The sequence below is a fragment of the Epinephelus fuscoguttatus genome, linkage group LG2 (genome assembly GCF_011397635.1).
Source record: "Epinephelus fuscoguttatus linkage group LG2, E.fuscoguttatus.final_Chr_v1".
Taxonomy (NCBI): Eukaryota; Metazoa; Chordata; class Actinopteri; order Perciformes; family Serranidae; genus Epinephelus; species Epinephelus fuscoguttatus.
Genome location: NC_064753.1, coordinates 17,022,782 through 17,049,956, shown reverse-complemented (window position 1 = coordinate 17,049,956; position 27,175 = coordinate 17,022,782). Strand labels below are relative to the sequence as shown.

Genomic DNA, 27,175 nt, shown 5'->3' with positions numbered 1-27,175 from the left:
CTCAAGATAGTTACAGGAAACAGCACAGAACTTCAGCTTTCAGTCTGTATAAAATCATCCTCCTTTAAAGTCTTGTTTTAATAATGTGTCTTTTTGTGGGAAAATACTGTATTCATACACATCAACATATATCATTTGTGAGGCTACTGGGGCAACGGAGGTCAGAGAGATAAATATGGGTCATACAAGTGCACTGACTGCATACTTCCCTAACATCACCAAATCCAAGAGCGAAATATATGTTTATAAATGACCTTTAAATTCGCAGAATGCAGCGTATATGTCCAGTGGTACATACCTCCCAACTAAAACAGCTGTTGCGCTGGTGTAAACTTACAGTAGCCGATCACAGACCGGGTAGAGGACCTGCAGGACTTGCTCGGTACGGAGAGCGCAGCGCGTCAGGACAGGCTGCTGCGAGTTGGCAGAGCGCAAAGACCCGTTTGCCTAGAGGAGACTCGGTGCATTTCATGGGGCGGATAACCCCACCACGGAGCAACAGATCGCGCTCTGCGGTCAATGATCTCTTCTTCAGGCATCAGCACAGTGCTGGTTGAGTGTCCAAACCGCGAGCGCGTGGATTCCGGCATGTCCGAGAGGAAGAGCGCTGAACCCCGCAGCTTTGACGCTTCATCAGTGACAGCTCCCGCGGATCAGATGGTGCCGAAAAAATGACTCGGGCTCTCTCCATCCTTGCTTACTTTTTCTCTGTGATCCACTGTAAGTGTGTCTTTCTTTACGCTCAGCAACTTAACTTAGCAATTTGGGCTTTTTCTGGCATGTGCGTTTATCTGTGTCTCCTCCAAAATGTATTTGGGTGAAAGTGCTTCTGTCTGGTGAGAACTGTCTTTCTTTAGGGTCCCAAAGTCGGACTTTTTAATATTGAGTTTAAGTTTTCATCAGCTTTAACTGTAACAAAAGATGCAGATGCTCCAAAAAGATGCTTTAATTTTAGCTGAAAAATGATACTTCTGTGTTTCAACAGAGTCTCAGGAGCTATTTGATGACTCAGTCCTGCTATCAAATGTGTCACCAAATCAGCAATAAGTACTCATAGGAAGGTTTGAGATTTTTAGTGCAGGGTCACAACCAATATACCGGTATACACCAGAGAAGTGTACACAGTACCAGAAACAGCTTCCTGAACTTGTACAAGGAACAGTTTCAGGAAACTTTTGTGCTTTCCGTCCTTTTCTTAAGTTCTTCCACATCCCTGTTTCACATGACCAAAGTGGGTTTACTTGGTGAGATCAGTGGGTCTCAAAGTTTATACTGTGTCTCACAGGATATTTAGTAAATGAAAAGAGAACCTCATACTGTCACACTTCCTGTAAGTATTCTGTCATTTCAGTGATGAATCCTCATGTGTGTCACACAGACAAAGCTTTGTACTTGTACTGTTTTCACTCCATATTAAAGACAAAGAAGGATATTTGGCCTTATTAATACTGAATATCAAATAGGAGGTGGGACACAAAGAAAAAGAAGAAAATAGGTGGCTTTGTAACTCCTCACTTGACCTTTGCCCCATGTTTTGGTTCATTCTCACATCTCTCTCATTATTCTCTCTGGTCTCCAGCCATATTGCATTTTTGCAGAATAATGTTTTTCAGTGTGCTGTGTTGAGTGACCTTATCAACTCCGTAACGGCTGACTTTAGCATTGTATTAACACGCCTGACCTCACTCTCAATCAACTTAATGTCAGACCAACACTTATGAGGCGCTATACATTTTACACGTTAAACCTTTACACACACTTACAGCCACCAGTGCCAGTTCACAGCAGTTAATCACAAGTTTGGGTGGATTGCCAGTGGCCTTCACCTCTGGGGAAGGCAGAGCTTGTTTGACTCAGGTCTCCGAGGGCTTTGACAACACACCATCTGTTATAGAGTGCTGTGGAGGCCCGACTGTGTTAGATGGGACTTCAGCCAAGTGACAAAGGCACAGTCGTGGCAGCATGTGCTGACCCGTGGGGCTAGACTGTTAGCATGCCACGCCCTGCAAAGCTCCAGGAGGCTGTGGGCCGATAATAGCATACACAGTTTGATACTGAGCACGAGGAGGAGCATTAAAGTTGGAAGTCTGACATTGTTGTTACTTTTAGTACACTGCATCATCACAGGTTTTTCACATTAGCCACATGTGCTGATTCTGTGAAGTTGTGGAGCCATGAATATCACTCTGCTGAATATTGACAACAGTAGCAATTCTTCTTCAACAGGCCCATCAGTAAGAGTCTCACCTCATTGGAGTGTTTCTCACGAGTCAGTCGACTCAGCGACTCCAGACCATGTGGGGCATTAATAACCAGCTGCATGTAAAGAAAATGGAAGAGGTAGTGCTACATATATTCATTCTGCTCCTGATGAGAAGCACAGGTCATCAGTTTCAGTCAGGCTTGTCTTCACCCCTGACACGGGTGTCATTTATCAGCGAGGAGGGATGGAGGCTGAGTTTAAGTGTTGGTATTCACAACTTATTCTCACTTGAAAAGATACATCCAGTGCTTTGGCTTTAGGCACAAGCAGAATTATTAACATGCTGTGAAAATATCTGCCCTCATCCAAAATGTAATTACTATTTGGAAATGACTTTAGGGCCTTCATTACATTTTGGTGTAATTTCCACGACACAGCCATCCCTGGCTTTCTCAATTGACAGCTGCTGTTTCCCTTAAGACTTGGAAAGCTATACGTGCAGTTTGTATGAATCAGTCTGACACATTCGGGTTAATGGATAGAGGAGGAACAGTATTTTGCGTAACATATGTTCACTTACATTTCAGAGTTTTTCAGTATTTTAGCACAGCAGCAGAGAGAGAGGGTACACCTGTCTACATGTAGCTCATGTATCACTGTGAATTACATTGGCATTGGACCGGTATCGTATGATGCCATCATTCAGGGGCAAATCAGGAAGTAGTGGACCCAAGTGTAAAGAGGGAGAGAATGAGGTGGGAAGTGATGGATAATCATGTGGCTTCCGGCTTTCATGTAGACCATCAGTTTGTGTGCTGTCATGGACCTAGTGTAAATGTTAGCCTTTAAATAATGTAAACACAATCTTTCCCTTACCTTAAAGATGCAGTGAAATAATGATTAAAAACATACAAGTGAGAAATACACAGAAAAGTATGCTATCAAATGGGATTTGGAGACAGCTGTATTTGTCATATTTGCTAAGCCAGGACCAGTTTGAGTTATCCAATCAAATATGAAGACCCTGATTTACATTCAGCTTTCAATTCCCCGTCCACATATTTCACATCAGGTGGAAATAAGTCACATTACCAAAGCTTAAGACGCTCAGACTTAAGTTTCACCATGACTTAAACTCACTCCAATGATATTGTAGTTGCCAAATATTAGCACTGAGAGTAATGTGGGTTTTTGCTAAATTGTACAATATCAACATTGTGTCTAGTAATCGTGTTGGTACATTAAAATAATCCTTTTATGACACACTTAAATTGATTTTGTTTTTAAGTTGTCATAAAGGCCTGCTGTCTCATCTCTGGACCCCCAGAAGGAAAGCAAAACAGCAGAAACTTGGATTGTTTGGACCATAATGGGAAACCTCTGCAGTACATTAGCCACTTATGATTTCCAGACAGCTCCATTCTTAATTTCAAATATAGCTCAAAGTGACAGCTGAATGTAGTGGCTTTAAACAACCAACTCAGCAGTGGAGTACATGGAGCCAATCTGTAATTGAGATGGTCCTAATGGATTGAATGGCTTGGAAATCAGTGGAAAATATAGCAGCATACAGTATTGTATGAAAACAAATTGCATGGACCGTGAAGAAATACACAAAAGTATGTCAGAGATGCACAAAAGTAACTTGAGATTATTCCTTTAAGGGATCAGAGCATGTCGTCTCTGTCTGTGGAACACCCTGTCTGTTTCCTCATAAGGTTTTGTCTTGATACTGGTAGTCTGGGTGTTTTGGACACTACCTTTGCATTAAAAAATCACTGAACAAAATCATGTCACCAGGCAGCAGCTGTGCTGACTCAGAGGAGCGTCTCATGAACTGGTTGCTGGGAAAGGATCGATACAATCCGCTCATCCGCCCGGCTGTCAACAGGACCGAGAGAGTCCCGGTCAAGCTACAAGTGTCTCTAGCCCAGCTCATCAGCGTGGTAAGGCACCAATTACTACTGCCCACCATGAGAATGTGTGTGTATTTATTTATGTGAATGTATCTGTGTGTGTGTGAGGGAGAGAATATGTGTTGGGGAGACAAAGAGGGAGACAGAAAAAGAAAGACAGACTGAAAGAAAGAGCTGCTTTGAGAAAGCAGTCAGTTACCAACCGGCCTGTGCGGAGAGGCCGTAGCTCTAAATGGATGGATGAAGTGGAGGATAGATGTGGTCAGCTGTGATCTCTGCCTCTGTCATGTCCAGATTGAAACTTCAGCACATTGGATTAAAAGGGGCCATAAAGCTGTTTTAGCCACAGTGATAGAGGTTCTCCTCTGATTTACAGCAGAGGCTCCTCCCAGCTGCAGACCCAGGCAACAAGGCTCATTCATAGCCTCACTTTATGAGTTTGCATTGTACCCCTTGGAGTAATTGACATTTGGTATCACTTCATTGGATGAGTATGTCATAGGAGGGTGATGACAATGCCATCAACAAACATGTTAACAACCAATCTAAGAAGAGGGGAGGATTTAAATGCAGTTTTTTTTTTACCTCACGTAAAACTGGGGGAATAGAGTATGACAGTAAGCACAGGGGTTCATCTGAAGATAATTAGTGTTACAATAACTCTGTCCTAAAATCTTGACATGTATGGCTTTGCAATGAAAGTAGCAAGAGCCAGAATGTAGCTGTTTAGATGCTGGCACTGTCCAGTCAAGATGGTAATTCATTATTGTTATGTATTTGTTGCTAGACTACTTTTTAAGATTATTTTTGTGGGCTTTTTGCCTTTAATGGACAGGACAGTGAGTGAAATGGGGAGACAGAGAGAAAGTGGGGAGTGGCATGCAGCAAAGGGCTGCAAGCCGGAACCAAACCCGCAACCGCCGCAACGAGGCAGTGCCTGTGTAGATGGGGCGCTGGCACTATCCACTACGCTACCGACAGCCTATTTTCAGTTACTTTATCATTGTGGAAGCAGCCGTAATATTTAGTGAAAGTGTTCTCCAGTTGGCAATAACAGTCATGTTTTGCCAGCAGTGATTCCAAAGCTTTTTTGTTTGTCTGGCACTCAAAAATGCTTTGAAGGAATTTCTTAAATTTTTGCACGAACATCCACTTGGACTCAAACATATTACATTTTGGTTATCAAAGGTCAAAAGTCAAGGACACTTTAACCTCGTCCATCTCATTATCATGAATGTGCTATCTCAACAACGCCTTGAAGAAGTTTCTTCAAATCTGGCACAAATAATGAACTGATAAGATTTTGGTGGTCAAAATCAAGGTTATTGTGACCTTGCATCTGTCCCATTCTCATGATTGCAATATCTCAAAAATGGCATGACAAAAATGTTCCTGTTTCTGTTCTCCGGAACAGATGGGGAGACATTTCGTCACATACTCAATTGGTGACACTTATCCTGGGTGTCCATCTTGAAACTGTTGTGATCTTCTGTGCTGTAGGGTTGAAGATGTGTGTGAAGCATGCATGATTTAGAATATGTAGCTTCTTTGCAGCAACATCCATATTTGAAGCACTGTCAACTGAAGTGGCTACATACTGTATGAGTCTTGACAGTAATGGACGTGAACTGTAAAAGTAACTTGACTGGTTTGTGGAGGCATTCAATCATGAGGCGATAGTTGTAGTTTGGAACTGACTTTTAAACTGGATGTTACAGAACACTATAGATTTGCCCATAGAAAAGAGGATATCATTAAATCTTTCTTTTTATCCATTTAGCTATTCTTACAAGTCATCCATAAATTTCAGTTAAATGTTTCAGCCATTTGTCCATTAGTCATTTTTTGGGACAGGGACGCCATCTGCTGAGGACCATGCTCTGTTACCTGTGCCTGCTACGGTGATAAAGCCAGGGTATTCTGACAAAGTAATCACGATAAACAACATAGATCCATATGACTTGCCAGTCCGAGGCTGGATTACTGACCCTGATGCACTAGCTCACATACTACAGACTATCTCATTTTGCATACACTTTTGTGATAGAGGTGCATACCTCACAAAATGGTGTCCCCAGCCATCTCACACAGCGTCCACATAGCGTTGTACCTTCACATTCTCATGGATATATTAAAGCTCAGCATCACATCCATTTCTAATCATATGTGGCTTTTTATTTTCATCCTTCACACAAATATGTGTGTGTATATACATATTTTCTGATTCAGTCGTAATTTTCATTTGAGCTATTCCACGATATTTACAGTGCCCCGTGAACTACAGTTGAGCCCTTAGGGGTACAAGTGCCTCTGATTGAGAATCACTACGAAAGTGTCCTGAACAAGCCATAGCTTTAATCAGTGTTTAGGGTCAGCAAACATGTAATTATCTTTCAATATACAATTACAGCTGTATTTGTGCATGAAAACCGCTCTGAAAGTAATTCCACCTCACTTGTACATTTCCAGAATGAAAGAGAGCAGATCATGACCACAAATGTCTGGCTCACTCAGGTAAGTGTGATGAATCCCAGAGTCACGTATACTCTCAATCAGCCTAGGTCTTGGTAAATGTCCTTCCCCCTGAACTTGAATTAAACCATATCCATTCTTCCTGTCTCTCAATGTGGAACAAACTGCTTCTGTAATTGTACTCCACATATGCTTTCCTGATAATGAAGCATGTAATTAAATATGAGCTGGTCTTGAGAAAGTGTGTGGAAGGCAGACTTGATGGCCAGGTCTCTCTGTCTTTCCAGCACTGGGTGGATTACAGGTTGTCATGGGACCCTGCAGAGTACGAAGGTATCGACAAGCTGCGCATTCCCTCCAGACACATCTGGCTCCCAGATATTGTCCTATACAACAAGTAAGCATCACTGGCATGTCATAGTGTGAGGTTACAAATGGATTTTACATGCTTATGTGCAAGAACAGATGATAACTATATAGGAGAATCTGTACAGACTTTTTCAAGGCGTCTTTCGGTTATTAGGAAACCAAATCGTTCCAGTCTTCCAGCTACTACTGCCCAAAAAAAGTTGGTTAAAGTTAGACCTCCTGAACTGAAATACACACTGCAGGAAATGGCAAAATTAGTTTTAGGACCTTGCTGCTTAATGGAAGGTTGTTCCCTTCAACAAGGTACATGATGTCAGAAATACAAGTCTACTGCTTTGCTTAAGAAATGAACCAGTGCAAAGCTTGGATTGCAGCTTTAAGACAAAAGAACTGGACACTGTCGGGAAACTCCAGGCTCTGTAGCGCTCAATTCATTACCAGAAAGTTTCACAATTTTCTGGAGAATGAAAATGACAAGACAGACACACGGTTCACACAAACACAAATGCTCTTCTCTCCCTTAGTCGAAGCTTAGTTAGCGGGTGAACCGTTAGCTGAGCAAGCTAAGTTACCTGTAGTGAAATACATGATACAGTTCCTGAAGTTTCCTGACGGTGTCCACTTCTTTTGTTTGAATGCTGCAGTCCACGCTTAGCACTGGCAGTAGACTGTTTTTTTCTGACATCAAGTTTATACCTTGTCAAAGGGAACAACCTAACACTAAACAGCAATATCCTAAAAATACCTTACTTTTCCCACAGTGTGTATTTCAGTCTTGGAGTCTTCAGTCTGCTGTTTTCATGCAGTAGGTGTTGGACCAGAACTCTAAGTGAAATATCATTTATTAGTAACTGAAAGACTCCTTCAAATGGCTTATATGTTTACTAAGGTTTATTCTATGCTTTCTGGATTGGAGTGGAAAACTCTCTCCTATAGCCAGACATTTAAGATGATTAAGATGCTTTCTGTTCATAATCAACATATTTCTGCCAATTCCCTGAAGCCTCAATAGAGTTTATATATGATGAAAGGTTTTAGTCTTTCCTCTGAGGATTTTGGTTTTGATATTGATTTGACTGTCACTGGCTGCAGGAAATGACCAATACAAATTTTCAGTATGAGCAGCTTTCCTCTTATCTTCACTTCACTTAAGGGTTGATAACACAAGCCCCAGACATTGATTCACAGGCTCTCTAAAGTTTTCTTTCTCTTTCTTCCTCTTATCATAGCGCCGATGGTACCTATGAGGTAACAGTCTTCACCAATGCCATTGTCCTTTTCAATGGCAGCATTAACTGGCTTCCTCCAGCCATCTACAAAAGCGCCTGTAAGATCGAGGTCAAGCATTTTCCCTTCGACCAGCAGAACTGTACCCTGAAGTTCCGCTCTTGGACGTATGACCACACGGAGATTGATCTGATCTTGAAGTCTGAGGTGGCTAGTATGGATGATTTTACTCCCAGTGGGGAGTGGGATATCTTGGCGCTGCCAGGCAGACGGACTGTCAACCCTCTGGATCCCACCTATGTGGACCTCACATACGACTTCATCATCAAGAGGAAGCCCCTTTTTTACACCATAAATCTCATTATTCCCTGTGTTTTGATCACGTCTCTGGCCATCCTGGTCTTTTACTTACCTTCAGACTGCGGGGAGAAGATGACTCTCTGCATCTCTGTCCTATTGGCTCTTACTGTGTTCTTGCTTTTGATCTCAAAGATTGTTCCTCCCACCTCACTGGATGTGCCCCTGATAGGCAAGTACCTGATGTTCACCATGGTGCTTGTGACCTTCTCCATCATCACCAGTGTGTGCGTGCTCAATGTGCACCACCGCTCTCCCAGCACCCACACCATGCCTGCCTGGGTCAAGCTGATATTTCTTGTCAAACTGCCTGCCTTACTCTTCATGAAGCGCCCTCAGAATAACTCTGCACGCCAGAGACTTCGCCAGCAGCGATGTCTACGGGCGAGGAGAGCTATTTTGGGCTTGGGTTACCCAGTTGCATCCAAAGCAGGTATCACCATGTCGTCTTCTGCCCTGCTGTCCCCCGACTCTGCTTTCTCCACCCCAGGACACAAAAATGTGCCTCCTCCGCTGGGCTACACTTACTCTAACAGGAAGGCGGACTTACGCTCCACTGATTACCTTCCCAGTGGTTTCACTTCTACCCAGGACCTCCAGCAGAGAAGCAGCTCAGATTGGGCTGCCGATGTCCAAGAGGCGGTGAACGGGGTGCGCTTTGTGGCCGAGCACATGATGGGAGATGATGATGATCAGAGTGTATGTATTAACATTTAAAACATTTAAAACCAATGTTTTATTGCATCTAAACGGTGCTGAAGCCAAGTTTTTTGCTAAATTTGTTGTGTCAGTAAATAATTTCACTCCTGAAATTCAAGGATTTAAAAGTACATTGTGTGGGATTTAGGGGGATACATTGGCAGAAATAGAATATGATATAATAAGTATGCCTTTTCTAGTGTACAGTTAACTGAAAATAAGAATTGTTGTGCTTTTCGTTACCTTACAATGAGCCATCTATATCTAAATATGGAATGGGCCCTCGTCTATGGAGATCACCATATCGCATCACCATGTTTCTAGAGTATCTGAGAACAGACAAATTAAACACTGGCTCTAGAAAAGGACATTCACATTACTGCATCAGCCACCATAGTTAGCATTTCCTCTGTGACGACAGCCTTGGAATTTAAACAGAAGACATTTTTTTAGGTAACGTAAAAACCTCCTTAACGTCTGGATCATAAGTTATCAGAGAAAAGAAGTGAGTGCACATTAGAAGGCATTAGCGCCCAATCTTCAACATGCCAAACTGTCAGAGAAAAACTGATATGTAGTGAACTGCTTTATTCAGTGTTTTTACCGGTTTAAATTTCCTCTCCTCACCACTAGATGCCACTAAATCCCCCTAAGTCCTACACATTGTTCCTTTAAGAAAGATAGATGTTTTGTGTAATGAATAATGAATATTTTTACCACAAACAAAAATGTCTTTATTTGTGAATATTTCCCTTATTTTCTGGCATCAGTATAATTATGAGTCAATATAACTGGACATTATATTATCTTGTGATACGGTTAAAGGTTAGTAGCTAAAATAACTTTGCATAGAGTTGCTTTGCCATCAACAGTATAGCCGATTTAGCTATTTTGAAAATTTTTCACAAATACTCTCCACTGTCAGCACCCTGCTCCTCCATTTATCCTGATCCCAATAAACTGGATCAAAGGTGTTTGGACTGGTGTGGTTACATTTGATGTACATTCTGTGACCCCTGACCAGTGGTAAGGAGCACCACTAACCTTAAGTAGTGGCTGTGACCTGGAAAATTGAAGGTAGACTTTTAGTAATCAATCTGTTTGTCTGATAAATCAATAAAATAAGGAGGAAACCAGGAATGAGGTATGACTCGTTTCAAAAACTATCAAGGTCGGCCCTGAAAATGAGGTGAAAGGGTCAAAAGTTATTTCAGCGTTGGTCTCAGCAGGTCCTTACAGATATATATCCTCACTATGTCAGCAGTCAGCATCCTAAGAATAAGCTTACTTATACTAAGCAATATTATTGGTATGAATAAATGTAACACATATATGAAAAGGTAAACCCCAGAACACCTTATGGTCCAATACAATACAATTCAATTGCAAGCAAATACAATAGATTAGAAGACATACTGACATGATGTATGTCAGATGTGCCAACAGGATTACAGTCTTTTGGATGTGAATTGCCTAGATTCACACCTCTTCACTCATTCATTCAGTCAGTTACACTCTCTGCCCCCGAGTGGCTGCACAGAGGCATGGCAGCATCCAGAGCCGACACACTGGAGCAGGATTATTTAGTCTTAGCACACTGCATGCTGCTGGTTTATCGCAATAAATGCCTGTGTAAAGTCTGCTGTGGTGAGAAACATAAACACTGACTCATTCTAATTTCATTTCTGTATATTTGCAGGTCATAGAGGACTGGAAGTATGTAGCTATGGTGGTGGATCGTATGTTCCTGTGGATCTTTGTGATCGTGTGTGTGGTGGGCACCCTGGGCTTATTTCTCCAGCCTGTCTTCCAAAGTCACATTGTTCACAGCCAGCAGCCCAGCTCAGACACTCCTCGCATATGATGAGCAACAAAGAAGACAGGGCGAGTTTTAGTTTTGTTTTTTTGTTGTTGTTTTTTGCAGCAATCAAGCTGATAGGATAAGTATTCTTATAAGCAGATGCAGGCCTGTAGCCTGTAGTATCTCCTAATAATCAAAACTACATGTTCCACAACCATACAGCACCCAGTTTTTGAGGAAAAGATACATCTACAAGGGGCCTAATATAGCATCATTGCACTGGGGTCATTCCTCTTCATGTCTTCAAAGGAAAGCTGCAGAACTGGACTGAATGTAGCTTTCACTGCACTAAAGTATATTGAAATGTTGCAGAAATATACCATGTGTCTGAAATATGAAGAACATCCGTCTGCTGTCAGATGTTGTTTGACTCCTTATTTGTGTCTAAGTTAAATGACCATGTCATTGAAATGTGATGTGTGATTAAAGAATGGATAATGTCAGCTCTCAGTTTGATTAAATGTATGAAACCCCCAATAAAGTCTTAAAATTGTCAGGGTCTTGCCAAAGTGGTTAGTTAATCTATGTTGCCGGTGATAAAGTTTGTCCTCGGAGCCAATACGCTCGCTGAAGATGTGCCAATTGGAACATTTCATCACATAGATAAGACAGCTGTTCGCTTGAAATGTGAGAGTGTGTGAGCAGGCAAAAAATAATGTTGATACAACAAAACTGTCAGAGATGGAGCTGATCTGGACTACAGTGTCTTGAGGCATAGGACTTTTGCCATAATTATAGCCACAGTCCTGACACATATCCTGAAGAAGTGTTTCAGACACTGGAATCTTTTGGCCGCTCATTTGTACCTTGAGCTGATCTCTGTTAAGTGCTTATTTGTACAGACATGTAAATGATGCTTCACGAAACACATGCTGAACTGAACCCTCACACACCGCCACACACACACACACACACACACACACACACACACACACACACACACACACACACACACCAGGACATGTTTACTGCTCAATAAACAGTGCTGAGTGGGCTCCTCAGAGATTCTGCCGACTGTTGGTTCTTTTGTGAGACCTTCACTGAAATCAAGAAACAGTAATCAGCCTCTATGTTGATGCCAAACTTTAATCTCTGTTCACAGTTCTCAAGATCATTCATGGCTGTCTCTGTATTTACCTGTTAGCTGCCTGTCATTAGTGAAGACACACAGTGCAGCAGCATTTCAATCAACAATTCATCATCTGTTCCAGTCTAAACAAAGCGGGAGGAGTCGTCATTCAACACTTGATGGAAGGTCCCATAAATCACGAGCCTTATGTCAGCAGCCTTTTGTCATTAGTCTCTAATAAGATATGCATGGAAGCATTGTCCTTGACAACTGTCCTGCCGGATAAGCAAGCGTTTATGAGTTTCCGACAAAGATCTACCATAATATAGTCCTTGCAAATGTGGGGGTTCTGTCAAAATGACATGTTCCACTCCAAGTCTTTTTAAATGTGCAGGATAGCCTTTGCAGCATGAGAAGTTTGGAAGCTGTTTGTCACTAAAGGTAGTTTTGTTAAATGACCCGAGCCTCAGCTGAAGTCCTCAATGGGTTGGTGAACAAACAACCTCATTTAAACTCTGCACTGTCTGGGAGAATGAAGGTCAAATTAACATTTATTTCTACTTCCATGTGTAATGTATTCCTATATTAATCTCCCATGGGGGCAATTCTCTTTTCACTTGCCCCACTTAAAGGAGCTGAGAGCACAGGGTCAGACACCAAACAGCATCTCTGGTGCTGGTGGGATTTATCTATCATCTGAGGGCACTTCAACTCAGTGGATGTTTGCTGAAAAGCACTCGGACCTCTCCTTCATCCAGCTGAAGGACAGAACTGTCAAACCTTTGAGCCACCCCGCTGACTGAAGAAAAGAAATATGCTCCTCTGAACTGACAGTGAAGACAGACAGAAGGACAGCCAGAGTCAAAGACAGAGCTATACCCCTATGAGAAGTGGGATCTCCATATTGATATGTACATGAAAAAAAGAAAAACACCGGATGCTAGATGAAAATCAAAATCAATAAAGAATCAATCAGTCAATCAGCATTAATTCTGTTATACTCACAAGCTGTCACTGAGGACACACCAACCCAGTAGCACATATGCAGAGACTATTGATCTTAACCGGTGGCTGTTTGGTAATCTAATATGGACATCTACTGTCCATGTTCTCTGCCCTGAAACTTTATTTGTAACATCATTTATTTATATCTAACTGAACAACAAAGTTAAAAACATCTCAGAACATAAGCATTATTTGTTAAGAGTGTAGCAATCAAAACCTCGGCTAGTCTGCTTCAATACAATCTGATTGTCAGTAAGTATGAAGAAGAGCCTGAGGCCTCGAAACGTCACTGCTATAATAAATGTCATTTTGATGGGAGCTTTACTTGGTGTGCGGATCTTATATATGTTTTCTTTTTATAGTAACTGCAAAGGGCACAGCTTTGGTTTAAACATTTGGAGAGATGTGTGAAACAAGGGGATCAGGGTTCCTCCACCAGATAATTATGGGCATCAATTACTTAATTTCCTGCATTCTCTTAATTTTTTATGCACCAATATGTGTCTTTTTGGCCCTAAGGCAAATGGTGTAAATGTATTGTGACAATGTTTTCACAGAGAACAAGTAAAATGTTTGTGCACTATGTATGTTTGTTATATGTCACAGATTTATATCAGATTCAAACATTCAGTGGAAAAATACAGCTGGTGTCATGAAGTGGAATAGCCAATTCATTAATGGTACAATCTTTAAATTAACATACAAATGACAATAACAAGCATAAACCCCCATGTTCTGAACAGACACACCACAAACAGTGACAAAAAGCAAGCTGGGGAATGTGGGCGTCCCTACAGTATTTCATTTTGTCAAAATAAAATTAATCTTTCATGTTTTTATTGGGAAGTGCAAATTCATATCCTAAATATTGAGGAGGATGTGTCCCCTGCGTCCCCCCCAAAATCTGCGCCTATGGTAGCTGCCCATAAACTGTCATCAGATTGTGATTCAAATGCTGCCAAATCCCGACTGGCACACTGAAATGAGCCACATCACCCTTTTCCAGAGGGAGTACCGCCCACTTCAGACCATTATCTCATGTCAAAAAACTATCAAACAATCAACTTTGATGGAAAACATATTTTTCATGCAGCATCCTACCACTCACAGTAAGAAGCTTACTGGGAAAATACATTGTACATGTCTTTGAAAGGACAGTTTTCTGTCCCCCCAAACCTCCCACTTTATATATACAGAAAGAAGTTTTCTGTATAGTGTGTTCAAACAAATAATATAATTTCAGTCAGTTGGCGTTTTTGTTGATTCCAAGACTTCAAGACAAAACTGTGGCCTATGAGTAGACTGTAAAAACAAAGCAGACACATCCTGTCATGAGAAACCAAAGGATCCAGTTGTAACCAGCACAAGCCTGTTGTGATCCTCAAGTGGAGATTTCGCACCACAGACCAGTTTTTGTCCCTGTTTTATCACATCAGGTCGCTGTAGGTTGCGCATTTTTTGCAGTGCAGAGTGCCTCCTCTCAGTGACTGTGCCTCAGTGTGGCTCAGCCTCCCTCCCTCTGCTCCCTGGCTCTCTGAAGCTGCAGACGCGCTTTCACTCTCCCTACTTTCTCCTCCTGTCTGCTCCGCGGAGCGCTGCCGCCGCCGCCGCTGCTGCTGACCCTGGATACTATTTAAATCTGTCATTTCAAACGGGATGAAAGCCAATTTTTGCTTCGTTTTGCCCCCATGTTCCTTCCTCCTGTTTCTTCTGCCAGGTGAGTGATGAGCTTCTATAACGTCTTGTTACTTACTTGTTGCTTAAATGCATGTGTTCAATATACTGTCTGGCACTATTCATAATGCACTATTTAGTGGTAGATTACCTATATAAAAAAAGGCATTTTGAAATCACCACATGCTCACATTAAAATCCTATGCAAGGCAAACATACTGGGAAGTCAACATAATAAATGATGAGTTTAGGCTGTTGTTGTTATTCCTTTAAAATAATGCATTTATTAATATTCTTTACACTGAGGGGCACATTGCAAATAAATTACATCAACACAGCCAGATTGAAGGTAACACTCTGACTTAACAAAAGTGGTTATAATTGTAATCATTGTACTGATATAGGCTGAATATGAAGGCGTACACTACTCCCCTGTACTGATGACTAACAGTCATCTGGCTGTTTGTCACCTTGTAACCCAGCTGTATTGTGAAACACATCGCAGTGACAGATCCATGTCTGACCCTCTACTCTTTCTTATCCAGGAGGCTCCTGTTCAGATGCAGAGCACAGGCTCTTCTCTGGGATATTCTCCAACTACAACCAGTATATACGACCAGTGGAAAATGTGACCGACCCAGTCATTGTACAGTTCGAGGTGTCCATGTCACAGCTGGTCAAAGTGGTGAGTAAAAATGTTTATTTTTTGCACTGTTTTTTGTGACAAGTGCTGGTGTCTGTAGCTTAATGAGCAGTCATGACCTGTGAGAAAAAATCAAGGAATAACATAGAAACAAATAGAAAAAGAATGTGTGTGTTGATTTGTGGACTTTTGGCAACAAAGTTTTAAAGAAGGGGATGATTGGGATGCCATGTGAGACATCTGAGACACTCCCTGCCAGTGCACAGTACTGACCCTGGTTTCTAATCCTGAGAGGGGAACCACTAGATGAAAGAGGGGGCTGTGTGGCTGTTTCACTGGCCGAGACAAGATGGGGAATGTCAGCTGTCTGAGCACCTCTCAGTTTAGGCAGCCTCTATCACTCAATCACTGCCACTTCAGATGAGCACCTCTGGATTTAACAGCAGGTTTCACTGGAGCTCGTTGACTTCAGACTGGCGGGGCAGACAGATACTCAGACAGGTCTAGAGCAGATGCTGATGATTACATAAAGAGGCTGGCGTTGGACAGGGAGGACAGCTTCATTCACAACATTAACAGCCTTGGATATATTGGTCTCTGTCACATTAGTCACTCTGCTTGTGTTGAATGACAAGAGGAGATGCTCATCGGCTCTTTTATTTGAGACATTTTACTGAAACCATCTATTTGTTATTGAGAAGAAAACAGTCTTTAGATATACTGTAGGCTCCATCAAATTGTTTCACATTAAAATAAATGGTCAGAAATTTTGGGAAACCCACTTATTTTATTATTATTCAAGATTTAAATGAGAAGATCGATAGAGCTCTCGAGTGTACAGTACATACAAAGCTACAGCAAGGAGACTCGTTAGCTTAGCTTAGCATTAAGACTAAAAATGTTTCCTAAAATGTTGAACTATTTTTTTAAATTGTAATATTCAGTTTAAAAAGTATCAGCCAATGTAATTAAAGTATGTCACTATGTATGCAGCCTACACACAAGCTCTGTTCAAGACCGTCTGAATTTATAATGTGGGGTCTGACACACTGGAGCCCATCTCAATCTGTTCTCCTTTGCCTATTGCCTGCAGGCAATCTTGTTTTTTCTTTCTCTGAGGAGCTAGATAAGTATTGAGGACCTGTCTGGATCTAGAGATGCCAGAGAGATAAAGTGTATTTTGCTATGTTCTCCCTAACTCAGTTGATATAGCAGGCTGCTGCTGCTTTCCCTGTACTGATGGATGACTATTATTTCCTCCCCACACCTGATGCTCCCAACCCAGATGCAATTGGTCTTGGTCAGCCTACACCAATTACAGCAGGGCTAAATGAGCTCATTTAGACCATCAATAGCTCATCGCCTGGGGTGGCTCAGTCATCATCCTGCAATCAGGGATCATATCACAGGTTCCATGCCTGAGGGTGTCAGAGAAGGTGGCAGTGTGGTTACAGAGAGTTTTCTTTAAAGAAATAGATTGACATTTTGGTAAATGTACTTACTCTGGTTATTGCAAGAGTTAGAGGAGAACATCCACACCACGTTCATGTCTGTCCATCAAATATGAAGCCATATACAGGAATCAGTTACCTTAGCTTAACAGAGGCAAACAGCTATAGCCTGGCTCTTTCTAAAGGTCATAAAATCCGCCTACCAGCATTGCTAAAGCTCACTAATCCACTTGTTATTTCTGATTTGTTTATTCTGTACAAAAACCTAAGTGAATACACAACTTGACCAAGAAATAACAGGCTCACTGTGTGCTGGCTGTAGCTTCATAGCCCATATAATGCACAGACATGTGGTATTCATCCAACTCCTGGCAATGCAAATAAGCGTATCTTCCACAGTTTTACACTTTTCCTTTAAATCTTAGGTCTGATCACTACATCAGATCACATGGTCAATCATGTTTGGAGTGTAGGCCTAAAATGATATTCCCAAGATACAGAACATGGTGAAAAGATGCTCCTCTGACATTTCAACCCTTCCAAAAATCTTGCAGCCAGAGGGAAAATATCCAAGCTTTTAATATACATCTTGATGAAAAAACCCACCCTAAATTCAGCTGATCTGCACCAACACATAACGATGTTTTTCTTTGTGTCGCCGCACTTGATGATGAGGTACAGGACGTGTGCGTTGGCTGTCACGGAGCTGTAATATCACCATTCTTCCAAAGATAATCCAGTGAAGATTGTCCCGCGGCCCTCTGTCCACCTGTAGTTACCAGCCATGTAGAACCTCTTCTTGATACTAAATAATAACATGAATGGTTAATGTTATGCAGTGGGTCATGAGATTGGTTCATTCACGGTCCAACTCACACAGACACAGACACAGATACAGACACAGACACACAAACACACACACACACACACACACACACACCCACACTTCAGTCCCTCTGCTCCACCTTTGCCACCGAGTTGTTAAAATAAAAGTAAAGGCTGTGCTGCGACCCCCTGGCTCCAGCTGGGTTGCGTTCCAGGCGTGGAGGACCCAGGTGTGCATCTCTTAATCCCCTTGTCCGGAATACGCAGAGGTCTGACCCTGCGGAAAGCACAAAATCAATCTTCAGTGGTGAATTGGATGATCGCCTGTGACAGTGTTCTTCCTGTCTTAACTTAAAGATGTTAAGATGTTGTTGTTTTTTTTTCCTTTGCTGAAATGTCTTCATTATTAATTGTGCTCTGTTTTCAGGATGAAGTCAATCAGATCATGGAGACAAATCTGTGGCTGAGACATGTAAGTTTCTGGTGCATGACTGTGCAAATGGACCTTGAGCAAGGACATCAAGTATGGATCCAGCCTTCTGTCATGTATGATTCTTCAGGACTAGACTGACAAGTTGAATTATTCATGTTTGGAAGCTTTTTAAACACATTGATCCTTCTTCTTACGAACCAAATGCACTGAGATTTCATGGCCAAATTTATGATTTTTTAGAAATAACCAGACAGTGTCAGAAATGTATTATAGTTGCCAAAACACATAATATTATTTTTGCCAGAGTGACAGAAACTTCCGAGCATCTGCAGCATACTGAACCTGAAAGCTCAAACTTGATTTAACCTCAACTGTATTTCTTAATCACATAGAACAAGTCTGCTATAAAATAAAACATTGTCCATACATGCTGTATGGCTTGATGGTTTTGTCATCTACTTAGTCCCACACAGTGTTTCTGCTGCTATGATGTACAGTGCAGTGACCCAGTTTTGAACCAAATGAGGCAGGGCAGGTCTCCAGGTCCCACGTTACAAGTGCTGAGTGAATACACATCTGTGGTGGAGCCATGTTCATGTGAAAGGGTTGAACTGCAATTGCTCTTTGGTGCTGAGAGTTGAAGCACTGTTTCACTTATTTTAACATCTGATCATTTGGAGTCTCTCTAAACAATGTACAAACAACAGAGTGCACATTTCTCCTGCCGGTCATCCAAATTTCACGATACACTCTAGATACATAGTGTTTATCCGGTAAAGTGGACCTATTATGCTTTTATCTGTTATGTATTTTACATAACTTCTGTTACAGTGTCAGATGTTTGTATTAAATGTGGGCAAAGTTTTCACTACCAAGGTATAGTATGTAAAATAATCCCTGTGAGCAAAATCTCAGGCTTCAGACCTCGCTGAATACTATGCTTTCCAACATTTTATTCTACTTCCAAACAAGCTTATGACAAATTTCTTTATATGGTCATCTGCTTCAGGCACACGACTGCAACGGTTTATGTAGCCTACCTTGCCACAAGAAGCTCCAAGCTAACTTCAGGGAAACCTGTAATCTTGGTTGCCAGGTTGCTAATTTCTCCCAAATTTGGGATCATATTCCTGCTGCAACATGTCTGGTTGTGTTAAGAAGCTTTAATGGTGATGACAGGAGAAAGTGCTGCTATACACAGTCATTCCCTGGCCACAAGTACACTGCTACATGTAGCTACATGCTAACATCAGGGAAACGTGTGATCTTGGTGGCTAATGTTAATTTCTCTCCCTTTACCAGGTTATATTCCTGCTGGAAAATGTCAGATTGGGTTGAAAATCTTTTATTGGTGATTCTGACAGGAGAAAGTGCTGCTATACACAGTCATCCCCTGACTGCATGTACACTGCTACATGTAGCTACATGAAAACATCAGGGAAATGTGATCTTGGTGGCTGCTTTCTCTCAATTTTTGATCATATTCCTGTTTTTATTGGTGATTTTCTATGGTAGAAAGTGACGCTATACTCTATTAGTGATTTCCTGGCTACAATGTCAGTGCAGAGATGTAGAGATACGGGAGACCTGGAAATGCTTACCAGTCTAGTAAACTATTGTTTTTGATAGGCTGGCCTAAACAGAATGGTGCTAAAACAGAATAGAGAGGGTGAATACAGTTGTTACTGCAAAGACAGAATGAACAAAATAAAGTGTGTTTGACTGATAAAGCCTGTTAAAATGTTCTAGTAGAAACCCAAAATACATGTATAAACATGAACATCCTCTTCAAGTGAAATGATTACAGCACACTGAGTTTACTTTACTATTTTTGCTTTATGACTCTCACGAGGATCACTGGCTGTCCTCAAGAGAGGGTCAAAATCAGTAGCCAAAAGGTCCATAAAACACACAGTAAACTATGGTTTGTTATATCTCCTCTCAGAGTACACACTGTGTAAGCTCTGTTTATATGGCACAGTTGGAGATGACGACTTCTCTTTGTTTTTATGAGGGACATTTTACAAGAGAATGCGTTTAAAATCAGCCACAGTAGATTTGCATAGTAAAACATAATTACTAGGAGGATATGACTTGCCTTTATATCAGTTTTGTAGCTTTATAAAACTGTTCACGACAAACTTGTTATGCTTAAACTGCCTGAATGGAAAGCATGCACTCGTCACAGTTATGCTTGCAGAAGTGGAGTCCTGGCATTTGCGACTGGGATGGTTTTGAGGGGATATTTCGCTTTAGTAATGTTTGATCAGTCTGTTGGGTGGTCCGCCTGTTTGGATTGCCATGAAATTGTATAAAGACATTCATAGTCCCTAAAGGAAACATCACAATGGCTTTGGTGACCCCCTGACATTTCCTCTAGTGCCAAAAGATGGATATTTGTGGTTTTGAGTGAAATGTCTGAACAACTATAGGATAGAATCATGAAATTGTGAAATTTGGTTCAGGGATTCATGTTCCCTGGTTCTTTTATTTGATTTTTAATTTGTCCAATATTTGCCTGTAATTTTTCGGACTTGTTTTCATTGTAAATTAATCATTCTGTTTTGTTTTTCAGATTTGGAATGACTACAAACTCAGATGGAATCCAAAGGATTTTGGAGGCGTCGAGTTTATCCGGGTGCCGTCCAACAGGATATGGAAGCCAGACATTGTGCTCTACAACAAGTGAGCGTAACAACAAATTAAAAGCCTGGCTCAACATCTTTATTGATTGTTGGGTGCGTTTACGATAAAGGATTGCCGAGCAATGACAAGCTATATCGCTTTCCATTGCTCCTTTTGCATGGGTCATTTTTTGTTCTGCATATTCTTAAGGGAGGGTGTATGGACCATTGAAGGGTACAATTTACTGCAACCACAAGGCATCTGTCTTGATTAATACCTTCATGGCACAATAGTCAATTGATTAAATTCTTCAGTTTATCTTCAGTGACTCTGTCTTTCTGCTTTATTCTCCTACTCCTTCACTCTCTACAGTGCAGTCGGAGATTTCCAGGTTGATGACAAAACAAAGGCCCTGCTTCGGTACAATGGTGATGTCACCTGGATCCCTCCAGCCATATTCAAGAGCTCCTGCAAGATTGACGTCACCTACTTCCCCTTCGACTACCAAAACTGCACCATGAAGTTTGGCTCCTGGACGTACGACAAGGCCAAGATCGATCTGGTGCTAATTGGCTCAACTATTAACCTCAAGGATTTCTGGGAGACCGGCGAGTGGACGATCATCGACGCCCCTGGTTACAAACATGACATTAAGTACAACTGCTGTGAGGAAATCTACACAGATATCACCTACTCATTGTACATCCGCCGCCTGCCACTTTTCTACACCATAAACATGATCATCCCCTGCCTTCTCATCTCCTTCCTCACTGTGCTCGTCTTCTACCTGCCATCTGATTGCGGCGAGAAAGTCACTCTGTGTATCTCCGTCCTGCTGTCTTTAACTGTCTTCCTCCTCGTCATAACAGAGACCATCCCCTCCACCTCACTAGTCATCCCCCTGATTGGTGAGTACCTCCTCTTCACCATGATCTTTGTCACCCTCTCTATTGTCATCACTGTCTTTGTGCTGAACGTACACTACCGCACACCAAAGACCCACACTATGCCCTGCTGGGTGCGAACTGTATTCCTGGGGCTGCTGCCCAGGGTGATGTTCATGACTAGGCCAGAGAGGGACCCTGAGACGGTGGCAGCGGCCAGCAGTGTTCAGACGGTGCATTCAAGGCCCTGTGCCATTCATTCATCAGGTACTTTGCAGAAGCAGCACAAACCTCAGGCCCTGGCCTCCGGTGTGGTGTCCAGCCTGACCAACCGCCAACGGCTTTTCAACAACACAGAGCTCTCCAATCTCAATAACTTAAGTGGAGACCCGGTCAAAGGTGCAGGCTCCACCTTCTTGTGCTGCGAGGGCCGTTGCAACTGCTGCTGGCACCAGAGATCCAGCAAACTGCCTGCGGACTCTGGAGGAGGGAGTGGAGGGCTGGGCAGTTTGGGGGCACTGACTGGAGGCAGTGCTGTTGGGGTTGGAGGGGAAAGTCAGTGCTCCAGCTCAGAATCTCTGGATGGAGGAATAATGTCCCTGTTGCCGCTCTCACCTGAGGTCAGAGAGGCTATTGAGAGTGTCAAATACATAGCAGAGAACATGAGACTACAGAATGAAGCGAAGGAGGTGAGTACTCATAATCATAAAATCATTTTAGATTTTAGAGCTTTATAGGATATTTGCTGTCAAGGAGAGTATGACAGTGTCACCAAACTAATGAAAATGTTTTCACTTTTATTCTCCAACAGGTTCAGGATGACTGGAAGTACGTTGCCATGGTTATTGACAGGATCTTTCTTTGGGTTTTTGTCCTTGTGTGCATTCTGGGAACAGCCGGCCTCTTCCTCCAGCCTCTATTACTTGGGGATGACATTTGAATCAGTTTGATCAAACAAATACTTGCACAGCATTCGTTACAAATACGATCTCACCATAGCTCAGACAAAGGATCCAAGGCCGAGAAGAAAAGATGACTGGTTTAGAGACTGTGTTTTCACAGAAGAATTAGATGATTTTTGCGTGGGGAAGTGGTATAAGGACTCTCACATGCTGAGAACATGGCTAACGAACAATGGTAAAGACCATGCTGGTTAGTTGTTTCATTTTGTAGAAGATAGTTCTGCAGTAAATGTCAATATAATCTATAGTAACAAGGCAAAACTTTTGCAGAATCAGTTGTTTTGATGAGTAATACATACATTTACTGAACTTGAGGTATCTAATTTCACAGTGAGCAAGTATGTACATACATTCACAAATGCAACCATTATGCCACACTAGAAAGCTCAATATTTTAATCACCACTATGTTCTATAACAAGTAAATCTTGAACATTTTCTTCTCTAAATGTTAAGTTCACATTGAGTGCCACGCCAAAAATATGTGTGTGTGTGTGTGTGTGTGTGTGTGTGTGTGTGTGTGTGTGTGTGTGTGTGTGTGTGTGTTTATGGAGATAGCAGAGAAAAAAAAACTGATTTCAGAAACATGGAGGTGTATGTTTCTGAGAACCAAGCAGGGATGTTGACTGTGCTCAAAGGGTGACATCATGTGGTAACTTTTTGCTACTACAAACAATAACAAGGCTTTCTGATTGTTAAAGGGGATATGTCGCACATATTGTCATAATCTCGTTTGTAACATAATCTCACTTGTAACATTCATGAAAGGTTAGCACTATAAGGCATAAAATGCTGCTTGATCTGGATCGCCTGACCTCCTGGAACGGCTGATATGAGACATGTCATTCAGAATTTTTTGACCATTTGAATTTGATATTTACAATTTACAAGTATTCCACGTACAAAGAGAACAAAATCTTCTATAAACATACACATTTTAGTTCTGTTTTACTTGCATATATCTGTAAATAAATTGTTATATAAAGGTGTACAGTGGACCTCTGTTGTACCTGTGGTTTCTCTGACTACCAGCATTTGTGAGACTGGAAACAAAAGCTGTGGGATGTAGATGTAATTTCAAGAGGGCTACAGAGGCTCTGTTTATTACTCTGTTCCACATCCTCTGTGCTAACTCAGCTTATTGGATCACAATCAATATCAAGTGCAAGTGATGAAGGACCTTATTGGATTGCTCTCTTTTCTTCATCTAACCATCCTTCCTGGCCAAAATACAATTTTCTGCTCTTACTTAACTACACTGCCTCATAGGAGCTCAGTGCTTACACCACAGGTCTGATGCTGTCAGGGGTTAAGGGTCATATTACTTACATGTACTTGAAGATATATGCTGCAGTTATGGATGAAATGTGTTGATGGATATTAACACTTAAATCACTTTCACTATATTAGGTACAAGCAACCAAAAACACAGAGTCTCCTATCAGTTCTGAAAGAGTCTAAGCGTCCTGCATGGGGTCTGACTCTCAATATGTCACTGTGTGATTCCTATTATTCAACTAAAAATCAGAGCAGATGGCGAGCTATGTGATTACAAGAAAATCCAACTCGTATTTAATTGAATGCTGGCAGGGAAGCGCAGACTGATACTGTATTAGCTTTCTGTCACATCTGATAAGAAACCCCTGGCTAATGAATTTAATTAAAGCTCACTCAGAACTCGTGTATGGCTGATCTGCAGGAGGGCGGGAGATCTGCCCAACAGATACTGTATGATGTACAAAGTGAAGGAGCTTTTTAAAGGTATCTGTGAGCAATTTTTGATGTGTCCTTTTGAGAAGTTTTACCTCCCTCAGTAAAAGCACGCATTAACATATTTTTAATTGATGATGTTAAATTTAGGAATAAACGTGTTCAAATGTCACAGGACACCACAGAATGCACAGGAAGTGGTTTGCTATTGTTTCTGCATGTTTATTTTTTGAGCTGTCTGTGGGTGTAGGGTGTAGACAAAAACCTGAAAGATGCCTGTACAGAGTTTCACTAAGTGCTGTGGAGTCGGCGGGTGTCCCCTTGCTTATAGTCATGAATTTAATCACCATTTTTCTGTGTAAGTACAAGTTATATGTTTAACTATTTAATTGTTTGTTCTCATAATGAAGTAAGGCAAATATGTTGTATTCGGAGAAAGGATTCATGACTCTTTTTTTCTATTCAAGGCGTCCTCGCAAATCAGGTTACAAGCCAAACTAATGGTGAGCTTTTGTTACATTATATGTTGTATTCTCATTATGTTTTGCACTGTATCATTTGTCAATTCAATATCTGTCTGTCTGTCTGTTACAGATTTTTTACCTGCAAGGATCCTGGCCCAACAGAAAACTATAGGTGAGACCAGTGACCTTTATGTAACCTGCAGCACATATACGTTCAAGAAACAGAGCATAGTATATGTGTATTTATGTAAGAATGGCCTCTTGATCGATAAAAAGAAGCAGAAGCAAGGTCAGTATGATTCCACCTTCACCATACAAAGAGTTGGACCTCATCACAGCGGAAACTACAGCTGCGTTCAATCCACAAAGGATGATTTGCTTTCAAGAGTAGCCAAGAGAGGACACAACGTCATTCAGATACTGGTTATATGTAAGGATTTTAATTCCTGTGAAAGCATTATGTCACTACTTTTATTTCTCCCTACTCATTCTGTCCTTCCTGCTACACAGCCAATTTCCTCCCCGCAGATATTTCAGTTGTTGGGCCGTCCACTGTCAGCGAGGGGGATGACGTTGCCTTCAGATGTACTGTTTCTGACACCCTGGAAACACTCGGTGAATGTCAACTCATCCACTCTTACCTGAGGAGGAATGAGATCATCCTCCAAGTGCAAGCTTTTAATGTCACCCAGATGGAGGCGACTTTCACCATCAAAGGTGCCGTCATGAAGGATTCGGGTCATTACAGCTGCGTGGTGCTGCCATCCAAATGCATCCAAGAGCATGAGAAAAGCCTCTATGGAAATAACGCAGTATTACTCAAGGTCAAAGGTGAGGGTGTCAACTCCTCATGGTTACAAAATGCAATAAAGAAACGTCAGAGCTTCAGATAGTTTTCAAGATTTTTTCTCCTTTTAAATGGTAAGATAAAATCTTTTGAACATAGTGATGTTAATTATGTGTGTTTTTGCTTTTTAGCAAGTTTGATCCTCCTAGTGATTGTCTCTTGTGGAGCGATAATCCTGATCCTGATGGTATTACTGGGTCTGTGTCTGTTGTGGATCAATAAACAAGGTCAGCTTATTGAAAGGGAATTGAAAGGCAAATTTCTCAATTTTAGTTTTAGTTCACATCTTGTATTAAAGTTGTACTATCACTGACTGACAAACGAAAAAAAAAAAATCTCTAAGTAGTATCTGGATTTAACCTCTATTCTTTATGACACTGGCTTGTCATACCAAGCACATCATTAACTTAAACACACTAAGTAAGCATGGTTTGTTTTACTTTGAATTATGTTGTTGGTTTTTTTCTGTTTCAGCAGGCTACTCAGCTTCATGCGATCCATGGTGAGTCTCATTGGTACTATGATGAATTTACAGGTCCAGTATGTAAAATTTAGGGGGATTTAGTGGCATCTAGTGGTGAACATTGCAGATTGCAATCAGCTGAAACTTCTCCAGTGTTCAGGAGGTTTTTACCAGTAGCCTTATTATCCCCAGAGGTCTCTTCCTCTCTAAAACAGGCCAAACTAGGGGAAACTGGGAAAAATACTGAATAAAGCGCTGTCGCATAAGAAATCAGTGCTTCTCCAACGCTGTTTGGCACATCAAAAATTGGCAGCTCGCCCAGTGTTCACCTAGTTTCAAGTTTTCAAGTTACAAATGTGTAACAGACAGGCCGAGAGCCCAGCACGTGCTAATGTGCTAACATAAAATAACTTTCAGGAGGTTTTCACCAGGAGCATACTTATGAGCAGAGGTCTCTTCCTCTCCAGAACAAATTAACCCAAACCAGTAAAATCACTAACTAAAGCAGTTTCACATTAAAAAAGTTTTTTCCAGTCCTCTTGTCATGGAAAGGCTGTGAACTACAGTGGTCAAAATGAATACACAGATGGTCCAACTAAAGCCAGTGTTTGGTTTGTCCATCCTGGGTTACTGTAGAAATATGATGGTTCAAAATGGCGGTCTTGGTGGATGAGGACCCATTCCCTGTGCAGCTATTAGCGACTCATTCTAAAGTAATGAAAACCCTACAGTTATTATTTTCAGGTGATTATAAACTAAACACTTCGCACTGGACCATTAAGAGCATTCCCAAACCTATGAGAAGATAAACAGAGAGTCAGTTCAGTGATATGTGCTCAAAGTTATGTTTTAGATGCAGGATATTTACACTGAATTAAAACTGATCTGCCAATGCTGAGTTGATTTAAGGGCTTGATATGTGTATTTGTACAGTGCATCCAGTGAGCAGACAAATGAAGACATAGTGGAGGAACAGCAGGTGCAGACAGAGGGAGAGGATCTGGAAGCACAATATGG

At 41.5% G+C, this 27,175-nt stretch overlaps 2 protein-coding genes and 1 long non-coding RNA gene across 3 annotated transcripts; all 3 read left to right on the top strand.

The window, feature by feature from the left end:
• Positions 1-484: 484 nt before the first annotated feature.
• chrnb4 (cholinergic receptor, nicotinic, beta 4 (neuronal)) lies at positions 485-11,793 on the top strand. Its single transcript, XM_049599117.1, has 6 exons — positions 485-720; positions 4,004-4,149; positions 6,589-6,633; positions 6,879-6,988; positions 8,190-9,243; positions 10,943-11,793. Exons 1-6 carry the CDS (start codon positions 672-674, stop codon positions 11,105-11,107), a joined length of 1,569 nt encoding a protein of 522 aa, XP_049455074.1. The 5' UTR covers positions 485-671; the 3' UTR covers positions 11,108-11,793.
• A 2,868-nt stretch (positions 11,794-14,661) lies between these two features.
• On the top strand, positions 14,662-23,647 carry chrna3 (cholinergic receptor, nicotinic, alpha 3). The gene is made up of 6 exons (XM_049563185.1): positions 14,662-14,895; positions 15,398-15,537; positions 18,199-18,243; positions 20,780-20,889; positions 21,202-22,402; positions 22,525-23,647. Exons 1-6 carry the CDS (start codon positions 14,835-14,837, stop codon positions 22,651-22,653), a joined length of 1,686 nt encoding a protein of 561 aa, XP_049419142.1. The 5' UTR covers positions 14,662-14,834; the 3' UTR covers positions 22,654-23,647.
• Positions 23,648-25,852: 2,205 nt separating this feature from the next.
• On the top strand, positions 25,853-27,175 carry LOC125881599 (uncharacterized). The gene is made up of 3 exons (XR_007448248.1): positions 25,853-25,922; positions 26,170-26,197; positions 27,092-27,175. It is a non-coding gene; the product is annotated as an uncharacterized LOC125881599 (long non-coding RNA).

What these genes read in the sequence shown, in the direction of transcription:
- chrnb4 (XM_049599117.1), top strand. Translation starts at nt 672, where the DNA reads ATGACTCGGGCTCTCTCCATCCTTGCTTACTTTTTCTCTGTGATCCAC. An exon ending in CAAATGTCTGGCTCACTCAG is followed by an intron (nt 6,634 to 6,878) that starts GTAAGTGTGATG and finishes CTGTCTTTCCAG; the next exon opens with CACTGGGTGGATTACAGGTT. An exon ending in GAGATGATGATGATCAGAGT is followed by an intron (nt 9,244 to 10,942) that starts GTATGTATTAAC and finishes GTATATTTGCAG; the next exon opens with GTCATAGAGGACTGGAAGTA.
- chrna3 (XM_049563185.1), top strand. Translation starts at nt 14,835, where the DNA reads ATGAAAGCCAATTTTTGCTTCGTTTTGCCCCCATGTTCCTTCCTCCTG. An exon ending in TGTCACAGCTGGTCAAAGTG is followed by an intron (nt 15,538 to 18,198) that starts GTGAGTAAAAAT and finishes CTCTGTTTTCAG; the next exon opens with GATGAAGTCAATCAGATCAT. An exon ending in CAAATCTGTGGCTGAGACAT is followed by an intron (nt 18,244 to 20,779) that starts GTAAGTTTCTGG and finishes TTTGTTTTTCAG; the next exon opens with ATTTGGAATGACTACAAACT.